We start from the raw sequence: 20,703 nt of genomic DNA, 5'->3' as shown, positions 1-20,703 counted from the left end.
TATTTGCAATGTGTGGCTGTGAGACGTGGGAACGTGGTTGCTTCCTATGTAGTGTGGGAACCATCTGGAAACCAGGCGGTGGCCAGATCCCATCTCTGCCCCACGGGTGGGATCAGATCAGGTTCTAAAGACTCTTGGCTACAGGTGCCAGCCTCACACAGGATGTGCTCTGCCGCCACTTTCTCCTAAGTCAGGTGGAGTCTACCCTCGATTCATTCATCGTTTTTTTTTTTTTTTTTTGGCTGTGATGCATGGCCTGTGGGATCTTAGTTCCCTCACCAGGGATCAAACTCCAGCTTCAACAGTGAAAGCACCAAGTCCTAACCAATGAACTGCCAGGGAATTCCCAACCTTGGATTTGGTTTATCTAGATGAACAAGAAGGTTTTTGTCTGGCTTCAGGACAATTAAAGAGGTCTTACTGTCTTCTTTCCCTGTTTCTCCTTCCTAATCTAAATGGGGCTAAGCTGTGGTCCTAGGAGTGGGGAGGGAAGCTTGTTCCAGGGTAATTTCACCTTTGGTGTCTGAGCAGGGCTTGGCCAGGTCCAGTGCTATGTTAGGGATTTCTCTAGTCTAGGGATCCCCAACCTTCAGGCCCTGGACCGCTTCCCATCTGTGGTCTGTTAAGAACCAGGCTGCACAGCAGGAGGTGAGCGGCGGGCCAGTGGGTGAAGCTTCATCTGTATTTACAGCCGCTCCCCATCACTCATGTTACTGCCTAAACTCCGCCTCCTGTCAGATCAGTGTCCTTAGACTCTCATAGGAGCTGGAACCCTATTGTGCTTGAATCTTCCATCCCCTCCACCCCCACCCCTGCTGCCCATGGAAAAATTGTCTTCCATGAAACCAGTCCCTGGAGCCAAAAAGGCTGGGGACCAGTGCTCAAGTCAATAGGACCTGTGAACGATTAAACCTTCTGCTATAGGTTTAAGCTGTAACCTCCCCAACCACATATAAGAAAGAAGAAAAAGCAAATCGGTGTGGGGAATCCCATCCTCCTGGGGTGTGGTTGCAGCAGGAACTAGCAGCGTGTGGACTGTACGGGCTGGAGACCCATACAGGAACGGGACCCTGGCTCCATGTGACTGGGTGAGGGGTTCCAAAATTCCAGCAGGAAATTCATGTGCTTGGGAAGGTCCCTCCTTAACCTGGTTTGGTGGCTGATGGTGAGGACTTTTACCTTTCAAGAGGGGAGATATATATTTTGTTGGAAAAGAGGTACATCTCTTGGAAGAATTTAAAATCAGTTTTGCAAGTTATGAAATAGAACTCACAGTTCTGTTTCATTCCCAGCAGGGCAAACATCAAAGTAGGGAAGAAAAGTAAAAACTTAGGCACTCTGGTAAAACCCCACTTGTGATGGCTTTAGAATAATCCTTTTTTGAGGAAGTCCAAGTAATAATAATCTATGCCATCCCCCAGACTCTGGTCAAGCTCCCTCTCTAAATGTGGCTTCTATTCCCACATCAGATCTTTTTGAGCTGCTCATATAAACCCTAGGCAGCATTGGACAAATCCAAGTAGCTGAAAAAAGAGAAATAATATGTTTATGTTTTAAAATTTAGCTTAGAAGTGTCTGTTTCTTTCAAACTGATCCCCCAGCACCACTTATATTGTTATGTGATTAAAGGCTCATATGAATACCCACAGCCCCTCTGCGGACTAGCAAGCATGAGTAGAGTGAAAACTGATTTTAATTGTAAAACACTCCGCTTGAGTTATGAGTTACAGGCATAATCAGAATACCACAATTTCTTGAAGTTTTTATTGATATTACTGTAGTAGTTTTTAAAAAAATGTTACATTTAACACTCTCTAATAGTAAATTAGTCAATGCCTTACGATTTTCCTTTTGAGGAAACTCAGGCTCCCTGTTGAAGAAATTCTATTTAAATTACATTATTTCCAATTCTCTCTGTGCCAGGATCAATGTCAGGCCCTTGGCTGCTGTTGGCCTTGGCTGTTGTTCATCCCATGCCACAAAAAAGAGCCAACACGTATGGTTTCAGGCGGTGGGTAATGTGCATCAGCTTATTTAATTTTTGCGACCCTGTTAAATAGATGACGTTATAGTCTTCATTCCTGACTATAAAGAAAAGTGAGAGACTTTCTGATGATGTAGTTTTGATTTGCGTTTCTCTAATTATTAGTGATGTTGAGCATCTTTTCATGTGTTGGGTGGCTATCTGTGTGTCTTCTTTAGAGAGAGGTTTATTTTAGGTCTTCCACCCATTTTTTGATTGTGTCATTTGTTTTTGTTTTGTGATATTGAGCTACATGAGCTCTTTGTATGTTTTGGAGATTAATTCCTTGTCAATTGCTCTGTTTGCAAATATTTTCTCACACTCTGAGGATGGTCTTTTTGTTTTGTTTATGGTTTCCTTTACTGTGCAAAAGCTTTTAAGTTTAAGTAGGTCCCATTTGTTTATTCTTATTTTCATTATTCTAGAAGGTGGTCAAAAAAGATCTTGCTGCAATTTATGGCAAAGAGTGTCCTGCCTCTGTTTTCCTCTAAGAGTTCTATAGTGTTTGGTCTTACAATGAGAGGCAAAGCAACCTGGTCCAGATCTAACCCAGCTAGTAGGGTGTAGTGGAATAAAAGCCCTGGTTGACAGAATCCAGAGCCTTTGCTCAGCATACCCTACTGCCTCCTGCATTCTGTGTTCATGACAGTTCACATCATATCAGGGCCACGGACCTTGGGACAGTCTACGGGGAGACACTGGCCCTGCCCCAGTGCTGTTGAAACGGAAGAAGGGTGAACCTTGGTTTACATTTATTCTCCCAGGCCTTGCCCTTTAGGACCTCGCCCATTAGCACTTCATCCATTAGCACCTCACCCATTAGCACTTTGCCCATTAGCACCTCAAATCCACCCTCTGGGGCAAGCGAAAACTTGTATTCAAGTTGAAGAAAACCCTTAGATTTTCTTATAAGTGGACTAAAAAGAACTTTGAGGTTTGGTTCACCTTTCTTTTTTTTTCTTTTCCTGTTTCTAGTTCATGGAAATGAAAGAGACTCAGATATCAGAACTGCCTGAATGTCTCTGTCTAGTAGCAAAGATTTTCCTGAAGCTTCACTGCACATATCCTTTTCTGAGGCTAGGTATTGGGAGCCTCAAACTCAGAGGCAGCTGGGTGACTGCAGGGCACCCCTCCTCACCACCCTCCCGCCAGGGGGACCCTGGAAGTCAGGGAAACTTACGCAGGAGATACTCAGCTGTATCCTGTTCGTAGTCAGCATCTTCGGGGAAGTGATCAATTTTCTTGCACACGCCTCGGAAAGTCCCTGTGGAAACAAGTGTGGCCCTGAGTCGGGGGAGGGGGGCAGAAAGAGCACCTGGGCCCAGCCTGGGGCTTCTTCTCTCCCACAGTGAAGATCCTTCAGACTTGTGGGTTCTGCCTTGGTGGGTCAGTCAGCATCTTTCTTGGGGCACAGAAAGGAGATTAGCAGAGGAAAAAAATAAATCAAGCTGGAGACGGAAACTTTCTGCTTAGATTTTGCATGATCCTGGGATCTATTTAGAAGGGCAAAGAGCTAGGAAGCATAAGCACTCATCATGAGAGCTGTTATTTTTTCCCAGTCAATGAAGGGAAAGGGGAAAAGAAAGTGGAATACACGTGTGTGTGTGCGTGTGCATTCTAAGCTGCTTCATTGTGTCCAACTCTTTGCAATCCCGTGGACTGTAGCCCGCCAGGCTCCTCTGTCCATGGGATTCTCCAGGCAAGAATACTGAAGTGGGTTGCCATTTCCTCCTCCAGGCGATCTTCCCAACCCAGGGATCGAGCATGTGTCTCCTGTGGCTCCTGCATTGTAGGTAGATTCTTTACTGCTGAGCCACCAGGGAAAACACAGTGGGTAGGCATATATGTGTGTATATATATATTTATATATAAAAACTTACAGTCCCATTTTACAGATGAAACAACTGGCCAATAGCATTGTGCTTAGGGACTTCCCTGGTGGTCCAGCGGGTAAGGATCCACCTTGCAATGCAGAAGACTTGGGTTCGATCCCTGGTCAGGGGAACTAAGACCCCCTCATGCTGCAACAAAGCCCCAAGGAGCCAAATAAATATTTTTGCGGGGAGTGGGAGAGAGGCTCGTGAGGGAAGGGATATATTTTAATATATAGTTATGACTGATTCGAGTTGTTGTACGGCAGAAACCAGCACAACATTGTAAAGCAATAATCTTCCAATTAAAAAACAAAACAAAACAAAACTGTGCTTGCGCTCAAATGCATAAGTGGTGAGCCAGAACACAGTCAAGGTCTGCTGACTCCTCAGTGTGGATTCCAGGCACGGATTCGGAGTAACCCACTCTCCCTGATAGATAACATAGGATAGTCCCCTTTGATGATCCCCTTGCCTGGAACCACAGCTTGCTGGGCTCTGCTGTGCGGCTTACTCCTTCAGGAGGACTGAATTGCGCGCGTATATCCTGGGGAAATGACTGTCAGCCTTCTCTTTCCTTTTCTTCCTTCACCATCAGCCTGAGTTAACTCATTGCGGGTGTTTGATAATCGTTGTGGGTGTTTGTTAACTAGCCAATTAGCCAGTCTCCCAGGGCAGTTAATGGCTCTGCCAGTTCTCATAAATGACAAACAATTTCAGAACCTCTCACCACAACAGAGCGTGAAATTATGCCTATTGTTCTTGTCTCTGCCCGTAGAGATGCCGCGGAGGTGAGGGGCCAGGTGGTGTCGAGGACCACAGACAAGGCTTACATTCACACACAGCTGGGCTTATATTTTCAGAGTAGTTACTGTAAGAATTAAATAAGATCATATATGAAGTAAGATAATTTTTGCAAAGCTCTAGGTGCATCATTATAATGGCTAGCACCTTTGAAGTGCTTCCAGCGGGCAAGGCACAGAGCTGAAACCTACATTCTTCTCATTTACTCTCATCCACCACCCTAGGAGGGAGGGACTATTCACACTGACTTGCGATGATGAGCCAGTGCAGGATTGCAGAGGAGAGAGGGTTGTCACAGCTGGTGAAGGGAAGAGTCAATATTCGCATCTGGCTTTACCATTACACTATGTCTATCATTATTTGATAATAATAGGAGCGCTATGCATTTAAAAAAACATTTTATTTATTTATTTGGCCCCACAGGATCTTAGTTGCGGTATGCAGGATCTAGTTCCCCGACCAGGGATCGAACCTGGGCCCCCTGCATTGGGAGCACGGAGTCTTAGCCACTGGACCACCAGGGAAGTCCCGTGTCATGTATATTCTTAAAGTTTTGCTTTATTGAAGTGTAGTTGATTTACAATGTTCTGTTAGTTTCTGCTGTTCACCAAAATTATTCAGTTATACGTGTATATATATATATAATTTTCATATTTTTTCCCCTGATGTCTTATTACAGAATATTAAATATAGGTCCCTTTGCTATACAGTAGGACCTTGTTGCTTATCCATCCTATATGTCGCAGTTCGCATCTGCTAATCCCAAACTCCCAATCCATCCCTCTCCCTACCTCTCCCCAGACCCTGACCCTTGGCAACCACAAGTCTATTCTGTATGTCTGTGCATCCATTTCTGCTTTGTGGAGATTCATTTATGTCATATTTCAGATTCCACATATAAGTAGTATCATATAGTATTTGCCTTTCTCTTTCTGACTTACTTCACTGACTATGATAATCTCTAGGTTCATCCGTGTTACTGCAAACAGCATTATTTCATCCTTTTAAATGGCTAAGTAGCGTCCCATTGTGTATACGTACCACATCCTCTTTATCCGTTCCTCTGCTGATGGACATTTAGGTTGCTTCCTTGTCTTGAGGAGTGCCATGTATTTAACCCACACTATAAGTATGCCCCAAACCAGAGGCATTTCACAGAAAATGCCATGCGATATGAGCCCATTCTCTCGGTTCTGATTCTCCACTATTCAGGTAGAGAAGGGACTCAGAACCAAGAAGAGGAGTCTTGGAGAGAAGGCTTGAAGACTCAAAGAAATTCTTGGAAGAAGGACAAACTCAGAACTCCTTCCCTGATATTAAGAAAAGGCCTTCCTTTTTCTTGTTTGGATTTGAGACTTTCAGCCACAGATTCCTGTTTGTTTTTAAGCCCCAGTGCCTTCCACCTGGCTGGGTAACAAATCAGAATAAGTCACACATGTGAAGCTCTTACCGTGTACCACATGCCATTCTAAATACTTTACAGGTTTTATCCTCTCTAGCACTCAAGACAGCCTGGTGAGGTACCTGGTATTATGAGCCCTATTTCACAGATGAGGAAATCTATAAAGCAGGTGATTTCCCCAAGGACACAGGTACAAGTGACATACTCAAATGTAAGTCTTTCAGACTCCCAAGCCAAGGTCATAATCACTACTCAGAGCTGCACTGTCTTCAACACATTTTAGAGTCGTAAGCAAAGTCCTTTGCCAGATGGCTCTATGACCATTTCATGGTTCATCCACTGTTATAAACCAGACCACAGGATGGTGGTTTTTCCATCCACTATTGGAGAAGGCAATGGCAAGCCACTCCAGTACTCTTGCCTGGAAAATCCCATGGACGGAGGAGCCTGGTAGGCTGCAGTCCATGGGGTTGCTGGGAGTGGGACACGACTGAGCGACTTCACTTTCACTTTTTACTTTCATGCATTGGAGAAGGAAATGGCAACCCACTCCAGTATTCTTGCCTAGAGAATCCCAGGGATGGAGGAGCATAGTGGGCAGCCATCTATGGGGTCGCACAGAGTTGGTCACGATTGAAGCGACTTAGCCGCAGCATGCTTTTTCCAGGATTTACATCAGAGGCCACTGGGCAGGGCAAGAAGCGTGGTTGTAGGACCACCTATTAATAGCTATTTCACATTCTCAACAAGAGATTTCATAGGAAGGAAAAGTTCAGCTGAAGATTAAATGTGAAAACTACTGAAGCAGACCAGTCAGAACCACAAGGGACTAGAGAGCTACACACATGCCCGCATCTGCTTGTGAAATGCACCTTACCTAAGGTGGCTTAAGGCAGCTTGAAACTAGGACGCAGAGCCAGCAAACACCAGTGGCTCCTGGAGAAACGGTCAAGAATTTTAAGTTGTCTAAAGCATCACACCACCGGTTTTGTACAGCCTGCTAGCTGAGGCTGTTTTTTGCATATGTAGATGGTTGGAAAAATCAAAAGAAGAATGTTGTTCATGATACATTAAAAGAAAAAAAAAACGATGAAATTCAACTTTCAGAGTCTGTAAATAAAATCATATTGAAACCCAGCCATGCCCGTTTGTTTACGGTTTTTGTGCCAAAATGGCAGAGCTGAGAAGTTGTGGTAGAGACAGCAAAGCCGAAATTATTGACTGTTTGCCTAAGGAGGCTTCCCAGGTGGCTCTGGTGGTAAAGAAGCCACCTGCCGATGCAGGGGACATAAGAGATGTAGGTTTGATCCCTGAGTTGGGAAGATCCCCTAGAGGAGGGCATGGCAACCCACTCCAGTATTCTCACCTGAAGAATCCCATGGACAGAGAAGCCTGGTATGTTATAGTCCATGAGGTTACAAAGAGTGAGACACGGACTGTGTACAAACTGCGGTGGGGGCGAAAATGGGAAACAAATGGGCCTTCTTGGGGCTGGAGAACTTAATCCAAGCTGGAGCTTCTGAAGCAGATAATGTTCATCTAGGGCAAATTTGGACTGCAGAATGTTCTGTTTGGTGTGTTTGTTTATGTTCTGTTTCCCACTTGTATTTTATTGTATTTTGATTTTACATTTTAATAATATTTTTGAATTAATTACGTTTGGCCGTGCTGGGTCGTATTTGCTGCATGTGGGCTTGCTCGTGGGCTTGCTCTAGTTGGGGAGGCTTGGGGATAGGTGGCGTCTCTCTTTGCGGCGGCTCCTCTTGTTGCAGAGCATGGGCTCTAGGGCACGTGGGCTTCAGTAGTTGCAGCTCCCAGGCTCTAGGGTGCAGGTTCAATAGCTGTGACTCATGGGCCTAGTTGCTCCTGAACATGTGGAATCTTCCCAGAGTAGGGATCGAACCCATGTCCCCTGCACTGGTAGGTGGATTCTTTATCACTGGACCACCAGGGAAGTCCTGTATATTTTTATAAGTATATTGCTGCAATTTAAAATTCAGGATATGTCCCAGGAAAATCTGATTAGCAGCTTCTCTTGAGCAATGGGGCGTTCTGTCCCACGTGTCCATGTGAAAACAATCCCCAGCACCTAGGGATCAGTAACCCCTCCCCAGCTTTGGACTGGATGTGAGTTTCTATAGTTGGCCAAAGTCCCCACCCGGCTCTACGTCACTTGAGCTACCTGTGGTGAATTACCTCTCCAAATCTCAATTTCTTCTTCTCCTACAGAATGAAGATAATAACAATAATAACTTCATGAGGTTGTCATGAGAATTAATCGAGGCTGTAATAGTAGCGCTGTACTCAGCAGTTCCTACAGAACTCTTAATCAGGCAATGATGTAAGGCACTTAGTATAGTTCCTGGCACATAGTAAGAACTCAATAAATTATAACTATTCCTACCATTGGCTTGGGGAGGTATTTTAGAACCAGAAGAGACACATTGGTGCCATGATGAGATTTTAAAAAGCAATACAAAAGGAAAGGGAATCAAGACTTTCCCTGAGGAAGACTCCACACTCAAAATGAAGCTGCTGGCACCGTAAGTCATACACTCATCAAAAAGTGAACTTGGCCATTCATACAAGTAGCATATTGCCAGCTCCCAGAAATAACCACTGTTTAGCATTTCTGTATGTTTCCTTCCAGCCTTCTCCCCGCACCCCCCAGGCTGTAACACACAAATAGTTTTTTTAAAAAAATCAAGATTTTGCCGTTCTTATTCTCACTTATATTTTCTCATCAGTATTTCCCCACATCAGTAAAATCTAAGGAAAACAAAGGATGGGATTGGACTTGCCCATGAATTGCTGAGGGTGGAGCCAAGAGAGATGCTGAAAACAGGTATCCTGCAAGGATGAAGTCAGGATACAGAGATAAGCACTGTCTTAGTACAGCTGAGGCTAAGACACTGGGGCTGAGAGAAGCAGAAACCAGGAATGTGGTTCACCAGGAGAGGGCTCGGTAGTGGGTGGTCTAGGAGACAGACCAGCAGTTACAGGTGAGAGGTGATGGGAACCCCAAGTAGAGCACATAGGCAGCTAGGCTGTGAGAACTCACAGACCTCAGGACCCCAAAAAGAGCTTTGGAATGACAGGGAGACCCAAGAGAGATTTCCTGACGTGCTGACGTGTAATTACAAGGACTGGATTTGGGGTGACAACAAGCCTCATCCTGCAGAGAAGTTTACACTAATGGCTCATCTCTGGCTCTGACAATAGAAGAATACTTCTTTCCTATGAGGAAGGCACCTCCTTTAAACCAACAATCCTTTTCAAAGGTCAAACCCTAGAAATAGTCCCATTACAATCAAGAATGAGATATGAATGGCCACAATTGCCTCTATTATGTACCATGGTTCTACAAGCTCCGGAACAAGAAGAAATAAAACAGAATTAAGAGTTATACACAATAAAACATAGGGTAAAATGATCATTTCTTTCCAGGTGATCGAATAGTCTATTTGGTAATGAAAGCTGGAGGCAATTCACTATGAAAAAAATAGTAGATGAATGAAAGAAGGCAGGAAGGTGGCTCCTGGTAAGATATTAAACCATAAAACAAAGCTGTAATAATTAAGTCATTGTGGTACTGACATTGACAAAGTACATTTATTAGGATATTTTTTTCAAAGCAGAGAAATGTTACAAAGAAAATAAGAAGCAATCCATTATTCCGTATTCAGATAACCCCTGTTAAACTAAAAGAATATATATGTACGTAGTTAGAAAATGCAAACAGTAATATATAGAAAAGGCATAAGATTAAAGTAAAAGCGCTTCCTTCATCGCCCAAAAATTCTCTCACTTGATAACTTCGTAGAGTGATTTGTGTTAACTGAATGTTGAATGAAATCATGTCTAAACTGAGATCTGAAGGTTAATTAAAAGTTAATCAGAGTAAGGGAAGTGTGTGGCTCCAGGCACAGTAGAATAACTTGTGAGATGATCAGAGGGAGTGAGTGAAAGAAAAACTCATTTGGGTCCTCTGAGTAGTTCAAGGTGTTAAGGGGATCGATGGTGGCTGGTCTGGGAGACAGATCCAGTAGCCACTGGTGACAGGTGATAAGGTGATGGATACCTGGGGCAGGGCAGGCATGAGAACTGGGCTGTGAAGATTGATTGCTTCAACCTCCCGCTCCCTCCCTCCCTCCCTCCTTCCTTCCTTTCCTTCTTTCCATCCTTCCCCCAAATTTATCAAACACCCACGGTGTACCAGAGCTGTTTTAAGTCCTAGGAATTGACTAGTGGCCAAGACAGAGAAGATTCTGGTCCTCAGAATTTATATCCTCGCTGGAAAAGAGAGTCTATAGACTATTCAATAAAAGAATAAGAAAACTTTGCTGTAAAGAAACCTACAGGATAATGTGATGGTAGGGGAGATGGTTGGCAACTTGGGGCAGGGTGGTCCAGGGGAACATATGAGCTCAGACCTGAGTGCAGAGAAGGAGTCAGTGGTGTGAAGAGCCGAGAAAGGGCTTTCCAGGCCAAGGGCAGTGCAAGTGCCAAGGCTCTGGGGTTGGGAATGAGCTTGGGGAACAGAAAGGAGGCCAGTGGGTGGAAGAGGGCTTCTTGTGGGGGTGTTACTGGGTCCATCAGCTGCCCTTCAAGCTGTCCTTTGAGCACCGAGGTCTATGGAATATCTCGGAGGCTGGGTTGCACAAGGACCAAGGTCGCCTCCATCTCTTCCTTAGGGTCGAGGTAACCTAAAGGATCTACATGGCCTTGATGGGCTTCCAGACATGCAAGGGAGGCAGCCAGGCTGGGGAGGGAGCCCAGAAAATGGGATGTTTGTGCTTTTAACTCATAAAGGCCTTGTCACATATCTCCAGGGAAAGTGGTGTTTCCACGTTCCCTGGCTCAGTCTCCATCCTGAGTATTTCCTTTCAGATCTGAGTACCGTGGGCACCCAGCCTGATCTTGGGAAATGGCCATCAACAATCGTGAAGTGGGGATTAGGCTGCTTTGCTTGGAATTCCTTTTTTTTTTTTTTTCAAGTTCTTTTAAACTGAAGCATAGTTGATTTACAACACTGTGTTAGTTTATACACACACACATATCCATTTTTCTCAGCTTCTTTTCCCTTATAGGTTATTATAAAATATTGAATATACTTTTCTGGAATTTTTACAAACAAGTCAGATTCTTGTAATTTGGAGAAATAAAGGCTGTACCCTTTAAGAGATGGGAATACCAGACACCTTACCTTCCTCCTGAGAAACCTGTATGCAGGTCAAGAAACAATAGTTAGAACTGGACATGGAACAATGGACTAATTCCAGATTACTCCCTTGATGTCAGTACATCAAGGCTCTATATTGTCACCCTGCTTATTTAACTTGTATGCAGTGTACATCATGTTAAATGCTGCGTTGGAGGAAACACAAGCTGGAATCAAGATTGTTGGGAGAAATATCAATAATCTCAGCTATGCAGATGAAATTGGCACAAAGTGAAGAGAAACTAAAGAACCTCTTGATGAAAGTGAAAGAAAAGAGTGAAAAAGTTGGCTTAAAACTCAACATTCAAACAACAAAGATCATAGCATCCGATCCCATCACTTCATGGCAAATAGATGGGGAAACAATGAAAACAGTGACAGACTTTATGTTCTTGCACTCCAAAATCACTATAGATGGTAACTGCAACCATGAAATTAAAAGTCACTTGCTCCTTAGGAAAAAAAAAATGATGAACTTTGCATATTAAAAAGCAGAGACATCACTGTGCCAACAAAGGTCCACATAGTCAAAGTTATGGTTTTTCCAATAGTCATGTATGGATGTGAGAGTTGGACCATAAAGAAGGCTGAGCACCAAAGAATTGATGCTTTCAAATTGTGGTGCTGGAGAAGACTCTTGAGAGTCCCTTGGACTGCAAGGAGATCCAACCGGTCAATCCTAAAGGAGATCAGTCCTGAATATTTATTGAAGGGACTGATGCTAAGGCTCCAATACTTTGGATCACCTGATATGAAGAACTGACTCACTGGAAAAGATCCTGATTCTGGGAAAGATTGGGGGCAGGAGGAGAAGAGGGCGACAGAAAATGAGATGGTTGGATGGCATCACCGGTGGACATGAGTTTGAGCAAACCCCGGGAGACAGTGAACGACAGGAAAGCCTGGCATCCATGGGGTCACATAGAATCAGACACGACTAAGCAACTGAACAACAACCTCTTCAGCACGTATATATTTGACTTAGAAAGAGGTTTTCCAGTGGCACAGTCATAAGAACAAAGCTTTGGAGCCCTCAGGCCTGAGTTCAAATCTCTGTTCTACCACTGACTAACTCATTGGTTGAGTGACCTTGGATGACTTATTTATTCCACTGAGCCTCAGTCTCCTGTAAGAAAACAATAATCTGCAAATAACTTCTCAAAGAAATAAGTATATTACCTGATGTTTGTTTAGATGTGCCCTGTGCCATGCATCAAGTTAAGGGATCTTTGGGTAGTGCTTGCAACCCTATAAAGCAGGCTCTCCTGCTGGTTGGAGATTGGAGTGAGGAGAATGGATTCTGGAGCCAAACTGCCTGACTGTGAGTGCTGGCTGTGTTGCAAGTCACTGAACTGAAGTGTATCTCAGTTTCCTGTCTGTAAACTGAGAATACTGGTGGTATATAGCTTGTGGGGTTTAATGAGGATTAAGAGTTAATATTTGTCTAGAGCTTTAGATCGATGGTTACTATTATGTGTGTGTTAATCCAATCAATCCATTTATAGACAGGAAACCTGAGGCCTAAAACCAAGATCTAACTTCAGAGCCTGAGGTCTTAGCAAAGTCCCCTAAATGGTACTAACATAGTGCTGAGCCCCAAGAAGGATGTTAACAAAGGACAGTTACTGGGACTTCCCTGGCAGTCCAGTGGTTCAGGCTCGAAGCTTCCAATGCAGGGGACGCAGGTTCAATCCCTGGCTGGGGAACTACGACTCTGCATGCCACATGGTATGACTCCCATTGCATCCCATCCCCCGAAAAAAAAAAAAACAAACAACAACCCAAACCAAGGGACAGCTATTAATGTTATTACTAACTATTCGGGGCATAGGGGGAGAAGAAGCCATGGGGAAGCTGGAGATCGTTTCTTCTCCCTGCCACCCTCACATGGACATGTCTATACATGCACAGACCTGTGTGTGGGCGTGTGCACACGTGTGATCCCACATAGAGATGAGCCAGGCAGGAAGCCTGAGGAGCCGCCACACCCCAGCAGGAACAGGCCTAGACTGCCGGCTGTACCACGTTTGGGCAAGGGCCCGACAGAGCTTTTCTGGGTCAGCTAAAGACAGCTCTGATCTCAGTGGTTTTGGCTTCAAGATGGGAAATATCAGACTCAGAGCAGAAAGACCAGGGGAAGTGAGAGAGTCATTCAAATCAACCTTCCTTTTTTCAAGTGTGCAGTCCTGAAGGGAGACCCTGAATGGAGGGCAGTTGTCCACAGGATGTCCATCCTCTGAAGGGAGGAAATCAGACTGGCAGAGCTCCTCAGTGGTCTTCAGGTGGGTCCCCCACCATCCACCTCCCGTGGACTGTGAGCAGCCCATGTTGATAGTCCTGGGGCAGAATTTGGTGGCTGTGGCACCATCTGACCTGACAAAGGATCACTTCTGAGCAGTCTCTGGACAGTGACCATGTGCTCAGGTTGGGGGTGGATGCTCCTAGCCAGCCCCACCCAGCCCAGCCTCAGTGCCCAGTCGGTTGTGTGGATTTTTGGTGGGAGGGGGCACCTTTGTCTGATACAATCTCATGATGGTGCAATACGAAATCCTTCGCTTTCCCAGCTGGATTATAAAGTCTGACTTTCAGAGCTGGATCATAAAGTGGGTCATTTTTGTGAAAAATGTTTGAGCATGTCATCATTTTCTCAAGGGCTCCTCTTAATCCTTTGATATTCAAATGGCTGGGACGCGCCTATCGCATCATCACTCTTGTCAGTTTCCTCTTCTCTCATTGTTAACCGGCGCCCTCCTGCTGGGCTCATGTCACCCCATGCCACCAAATCCCCAACAACCTTCACATCCATCTTGTGAAGTCCTGACTATGCTGCAAGATACCCATTTTCACTTTGCAATCATTTTTGCCTCCTATTTGCGTTGTTTGGTCTCGTGTTGACATGAGCTAGCAATCAGAGAGAGAGGCTGCCTGGCCGTGACCATGAACTGCAGGGTATTCAACAGGGGTGCGGTGGGATGGGGCTGGGGGTGTGTTTGAGCAGAGATTGATTTTATGAATGGTCAGGTCACACATTCACAGTAAGACAGAGTTTGCTGGCTCATCCATGCAGCCTCGCGTGTGCAGGATTTGGATAATGAATTCACTGATAATGAGGACCCTGAACTAGGTGTCTTTGAGCAAGACACAGCACTTGGGGGTACAGCAATTATGGCTCATGGCTCCTAATAGGAATGAGCAAATTAAGGAGAAATAAACAGGCTCTTCTGAGGCTCCTGAACTGCTGTTGGTGCATATCCAGATTCAGTCTTTTGTTCAACAGATGTCTGCCAAGGTGCCTGGTTTGCATTAAGCTGTGTCCTGGGCCCACCGGATTCACCAGTGAATGAAACAGACTAGGTTCCAGAGCTCAAGGCTGTTATAGCCTAGTGGTGAGGGACCAACAGTGAATGAATAAATAAATGAAACAGAGGTTTCTGTAAAAATGGAAAAGGTGATTTCAGATAGTGATAAATGCCATGAAAATAATAATTCCCAGAGAGAGAGTGTCTTGGGAGGAGAGGGAGAGACTCGTAAGATTGGGTGAACAGGGAAATCTTCTCTGTGAAGATTACCTGAGTGACAAGATTTGAAGATGTGAGGGAAGAACTTTCTAGGAAGAGGGCACCCCAAGTGCAAAGGCCCCAAGGCAGGGTAATATGGAGCGTGTTTCTAGAATCGAGGGAAGTGCAGGGAGCAGAGTGAGTAAGGGGGGGACAGGACAAGACCAGGTCCACAGAGGAGCCAGAGGATGGAGTCCCTCTGAGGTCAGGGCTGGGAGCTGGAGAGGTGTGTGGTCCATGCTTCTGGAGGGCTTTACATAGGTGAGAAACACAATCTGATTTACAGTTTTAGAAGATCTCTTAGAAGGTGGCAGGGGCTTGCAGAGGCACAGGAAGAGAAGAGCATCATCAGAGGAATCATTGAAAGCTATCCTGAACCTTCTGAAGAAGTAACTGGTGATGGGAGAGGAACAATGGTCCAGCCAGAGTCCAGCCACATCCACCCGGAGAGAGATGCCTGATCAAGCAAGTGTCCTGCCTTTGAACCAAGTGCAGAAAGTTGAGCTCAGAGCAGGGGCCTGTGGTGCTGTCTGTCCTCTTCTGCACCAGTTCTAGGTCTGATTTATTTCTGCAGAGCCTGACATTGGGCATTTTGCTTGATTAGCCCCTTCGCTGGGTTTGGGGTAAAAATTATTTGTGGCCTTTAATTATTTGGTTAATTGCAGGCCCAGCTGGAACTCCATTCTAACCCAAAGCCTGGGTCCTAGCTGGTTCTGAAGTGCAGAGTCAAGAGCCTGGCCCATCCTAGCCAAGACAGCAGTTCTCTCCACTTCTGTGTTTTGGATGCCCAGTTTGGCACCTGAAACTTCATAGGCACTGATGTAGAACGCCTAGTTCTGCCAACTAGGCAGGCTAAGCTATGTATTTGGCGGTACCAGGAAAGCAGGGGTAAAAACAGAGAGAGGAAAAAATGAGAATGGGAAATTAATCAATATTTGACTTTTACAAAATATCATTAAAATAGCTAAAGAATTGATGCTTTTGATTTGTGGTGCCGGAGAAGGCTCTTGAGAGTTCCTTGGACAACACAGATCAAACCAGTCAATCCTAAAGGAAATCAATCTTGAATATTCATTGGAAGGACTGATGCTGAGGAAGCTTCAGTACTTTGGCCAGCTGAAGAGGTGACTCATTGGAAAAGACCCTGATGCTGGGAAAGACTGAGGGCAAGAGGAGAAGGGGGTGACAGAGCATGACATGGTTGGATGGCATCACCGACTCAATGGACATGAGTTCGAGCAAACTCTGGGAGATAGTGAAGGACAAGGAAGCTGGCATGCTGCAGTTCACAGAGTCGCAGAGTCAGACACGACTTAGTGACTGAACAACAAAATTAAAATAGTATGGAAAAAAATCCTGAAATGTGCTGTGTTTCCTTATTTAACAGCTTAGTATTACTATTTTGCACTTCCCTGGTGGCTCACATGGTAAAGCGTCTGCCTACAATGTGAGAGACCCAGGTTTGATCCCTGGGTCGGGAAGATCCCCTGGAGAAGAAAATGGCAACCCACTCCAGTACTCTTGCCTGGAAAATCCCATGGACGGAGGAGACTGGTAGGCTACCGTCCATGGGGTCGCCAAGAGTTGGACATGACTGAGTGACTTCACTTTATTATTACTTTAACATCAGATTATCTATGAGAGTGGGGGGTGATCCCCATAACCATTTTAGTGAACAATCATCTTAATCTCACCTTGGCAAGCATTGGCAGTAGTCAAAGAACTCATCTGTTTTCAGACCAAACAAATGTCCATGGCAGAGGTTCTGGGGAAAACCCTTTTTCTCTGAATTCCTGGAAAAGCTGGGCACATCCACATGAGAATCACCTGGGCTCTTGTTAGGAAAACAGAAGTGTATTCTTGGGCTCTCTACACAAGGCAGTGAGTTAGGGAGAGTGTGAGAAACTGCTTGTTAGCAGGCTCTTGCAGGATTCCAAGGTTCACCAGAGTCTAAGAGCCACATTCTGCAGCCAGACAGACACACGATTATTGTCACACACACAAAGAACTTGACCTCTGTGTTTGTGAGACCTCGACTGTGGAGCAGGTCCAGATAGGGTTTGCAGGGGTCTGTGGAAAGCAATTCCCTCTTACAAGGTTGAGGTTGAGGCCATACACGTGTGTGTGTGTGTGTGTGTGTGTGTGTGTGTGTTTCAACAAGGGAGCATCACACAGCCCTGAGTCCCTGCCCTGAGCGGGGAGCTCAGAGCAGCCGATCCCTTGGACTCGGCCTCGCATTCCCAGGTGCTAGCAGTTCCCAAGGGCAGAGCCACACAGCGTCGCAGAGACACACTGGCAGACCTGAGAAACATCCATTGTGCAACTTGGAGCCTAATTCTGGCTCCCTGCATGTGCTCTTTAACACGGGTCAGTGACTTCACTTTCCCTTTTCACCTTCATGCATTGGAGAAGGAAATGGCAACCCACTCCAGTGTTCCTGCCTGGAGAATCCCAGGGACGGGGGAGCCAGGCGGGCTGCCGTCTATGGGGTCACACAGAGTCGGATACGACTGAAGCGACTTAGCAGCAGCAGCAGCAAGCAGCATGTAAATGGCACACTTACAATGTAACAGGTGGAGTTGTGGGGTTCAAAAAGTTATTGTTATTTTTTCAATAGATTGTACTTTTTAGAGCAGTATTAGATTCAGAACAAACTTGAGGGCAAGGTCCAGAGATTTCTGATACCCTCCTGTGCCACACAGTCATTACTTTACCTTCATCTGCATCCCCACCAGAATGGTGCCGTTGTTATAACCGATGACACATGGGTTACACTGTGTAACCCACACTGACACATCGTTATCACTCAAATTCATATATTCTATTTCATTCTTGATGTTGTATATTCTTTGGGTCCAGACAAGTATCTAACAGTACGTATCTATCATTATAGTATCACACAGAGTAGTTTTCACTGCCTTAAAAAAATCCTCTGTGCCAGTGAAGTAAGTCAGAAAGAGAAAGACCAATACAATTTATTAACGCATACGTATGGAATTTAGAAAGACAGTAACGATGATCCTATATGCAAGGCACCAAAGGAGACACAGATGTAAAGAACAGACTTTTGGACTATGTGGGAGAAGGCGAGGGTGGGATGACTTGAGAGAATAGCACTGAAACATGTATATCACCATATGTGAAATAAAAGACCAGTGCAAGTTCGCTGCATGAAACAGGGCTTTCAAAGCTGGTCCTCTGGGATAACCCAGAGGGATGGGGTGGGGAGGCTGGTGGGAGGGGGGTTCAGGATGGGGAAACACATGTGCACCGTGGGTGATTCATGTCGATGGACAGCAAAACCACCACGATATTGTAAAGAAATTATCCTCCAATTAAAATAAATTAATTAATGTTAAAAAATGCTTCATGCTTCACCTATTCATCCATCTCTCTCCTGACCCCTGCCGACCACTATTCCTTTTACTGTCTCCTTTTGCTGTGCCTTTTCCAGTGTCATATAGTTGGAACGTCATGCAGTTTCTGTCACGTAGTAACATGCGTTTAAGATTCCTCCATGTCAGTCCCAATCTCCCAATTTATCCCACCTCCGCAATGCCACACCACTCCAGGACTCTTGCCTGGAAAATCCCATGGACAGAGTAGCCTGGTAGGCTGCAGTCCATGGGGTCACGAAGAGTCAGACACGACTGAGCGACTTCCCTTTCCCTTTTCACTTTCATGCATTGGAGAAAGAAATGGCAACCCACTCCAGTATTCTTGCCTGGAGAATCCTAGGGACAGAGGAGCCTGGTGGGCTGCCGTCTATGGGATCGCACAGAGTCAGACACGACTGAAGCGACTTAGCAGCAGCAGCAGCTACATTCAGTTCAGTTCAGTTCAGTCGCTCAGTCGTGTCCAGCTCTTTGAGACCCCATGAATTGCAGCAAGCCAGGCCTCCCCGTCCATCACCAACTCCCGGAGTTCACTCAGACTCGCGTCCATCAAGTCAGTGATGCCATCCAACCATCTAAAACAGATAACTAATGAGAACCTACTGTATAGCACAGGGGGGAATAAAAAGAAGATACAGTTTGTTGGTAGGACATATGTTAAGTTAACCTTAAAAGTGCATTCCAATATACTTTAGGTGCCGACAAATAGTGCTTGATTCCACTTGTATGAGGTACCTAGAATAGTCAAATTCATGGAATCGGAAAGTACACTGGTATATACGTATGGCCGAGTCACTCTGCTGCATACCTGAAACTATCACACGATTGTTAATCAGTTATACTCTAATACAAAATAAAAAGTTAAAAAAAGGAAGCACGTTAGTGGATGCCAGGGACCAGGGGATGGGGAAGGGGGAAGGGGGAATGGGAGTCACTGTTTAATGGGGACAGAGTTTCAGCTTAGGAAGGTGAAAAATTCAGGAGATGGATGCTGGTGAGAGAGGTCCAGCAATGTGAATGTACTTCGTGCTGCTGAACTGTACAGTCACATATAGTCAAAACAGTGTATTTTATATTACGTGACTTTTACCACAATGAAAAAAAATTTTTTTAAAGATTCCTCCATGCCTTTACATGGCTTCATAGCTTTTTTCTCTGTACTGAACAATATTCTATTGTTCGGATGTGCGACAGTTTATCCACTCACATACTGAAGGACGGGTTTCCTAGGTGGCGCTAGAGGTAAAGAACCCACCCCCCAGTGCAGGAGATGTAAGAGACGTGGATTCTCTCCCTAGATCGAGAAGATCCCCTGGAAGAGAGCATGGGAACCCACTCCAGTATTCTTGCCTGGAGAATCCCATGGACAGAGGAGCCTGGTGGGCTACAGTCCACGCGTGGCACGAAGTCGGACACGACACGCACGCATGCGTGCATACTGAAGGACGTCTTGATTGCTTCCAGGTTTTTGGCGATTGTGAACACGGTTGCTATAAATATCCATGTGTAGGTTGCTGTGTAGATATAAATACCAAGGAGTATTTGGATAAATACCAAGCTATATGATTGCTGGATTGTATGGTTAAGTGTATATTTACTCTGTAAGAAAGCACCAAACTGTCCTCCAAAGTAGCTGTTCCATTTTGCATTCTCACCAGCAATGCTTCCCAGGTGGTGCTAGTGTTAAGGAACTCACCTGCCAACGCAGGAAAACATGAAGACACACAAGTTCGATTCCTGGGTTGGGAAGATCCGCTGGAGGAGGGCATGGCAACCCACTAATCCCATGGACAGAGGAGCCTGGAGGGCAGTAGTCCATAGGAGAGTCGGACGCGAGGAAGTGACTTAGCACAGCCCAGAAGCAATGCATGAGAGTTTCTGCTGCTCACCCGCTTTTGCTGGTGTCAGCCTTCTGGGTTTCAGCCGTTCTACTAGGTGCTTGGTGCTATCTCATTGTTTTAATCTGAGTTTAGCAACATGTTTGTTATAGTTTTTGGCCCATTTTAAAATCAGGCTCCTTGTTTTCTTAATGTTGGTCTTTAAGAGTTCTTTTTTTAAAATTAGTTAATTTGAGGCTAATTACTTTACAATATTGTGGTGGTTTTTGCCATAGGTTGACATGAATCAGCCATGGGTGCACCTGTGTCCCTCCCATCCTGAACCCCCTCCCACCTCCTTCTCCACCCTGTCTCTCTGGGTTGTCCCAGAGCACCAGCTTTGAGTGTCCTGCTTCATGCATCGAACTTGTACTGGTCATCTATTTAACATATGGTAATATACGTGTTTCAAGAGTTCTTCATATATTTTGGGTAACAGCCCTTTATCAGATGTGTCTTTGGCAGATACTTTCTCCCAGTCTGGGGCTTATCATCTCATTTTCTTGACATCATCTTTACAAAAGGCTGTTTTTTCTACACTAATTTGGCATTC

The 20,703-nt window shown here is 45.1% G+C and overlaps 1 protein-coding gene and 1 non-coding gene across 2 annotated transcripts in view; both read right to left on the bottom strand.

The window, feature by feature from the left end:
- CACNG3 (calcium voltage-gated channel auxiliary subunit gamma 3) overlaps window positions 1-20,703 on the bottom strand; it is a 96,078-nt gene that overhangs the window by 9,899 nt on the left and 65,476 nt on the right. The window contains exon 2 of the mRNA XM_069570687.1: window positions 3,204-3,287. Within this exon, the coding sequence (XP_069426788.1) occupies window positions 3,204-3,287 (84 nt within the window). The remainder of the gene's footprint in view (window positions 1-3,203; window positions 3,288-20,703) is intronic.
- Window positions 5,150-5,222, bottom strand: TRNAG-CCC (transfer RNA glycine (anticodon CCC)). Its single transcript has one exon. It is a non-coding gene; the product is annotated as a tRNA-Gly (tRNA).

Source organism: Ovis canadensis, chromosome 24, assembly GCF_042477335.2.
Source record: "Ovis canadensis isolate MfBH-ARS-UI-01 breed Bighorn chromosome 24, ARS-UI_OviCan_v2, whole genome shotgun sequence".
NCBI lineage: Eukaryota > Metazoa > Chordata > Mammalia > Artiodactyla > Bovidae > Ovis > Ovis canadensis.
This window is presented reverse-complemented; position numbering and strand designations above follow the sequence as displayed.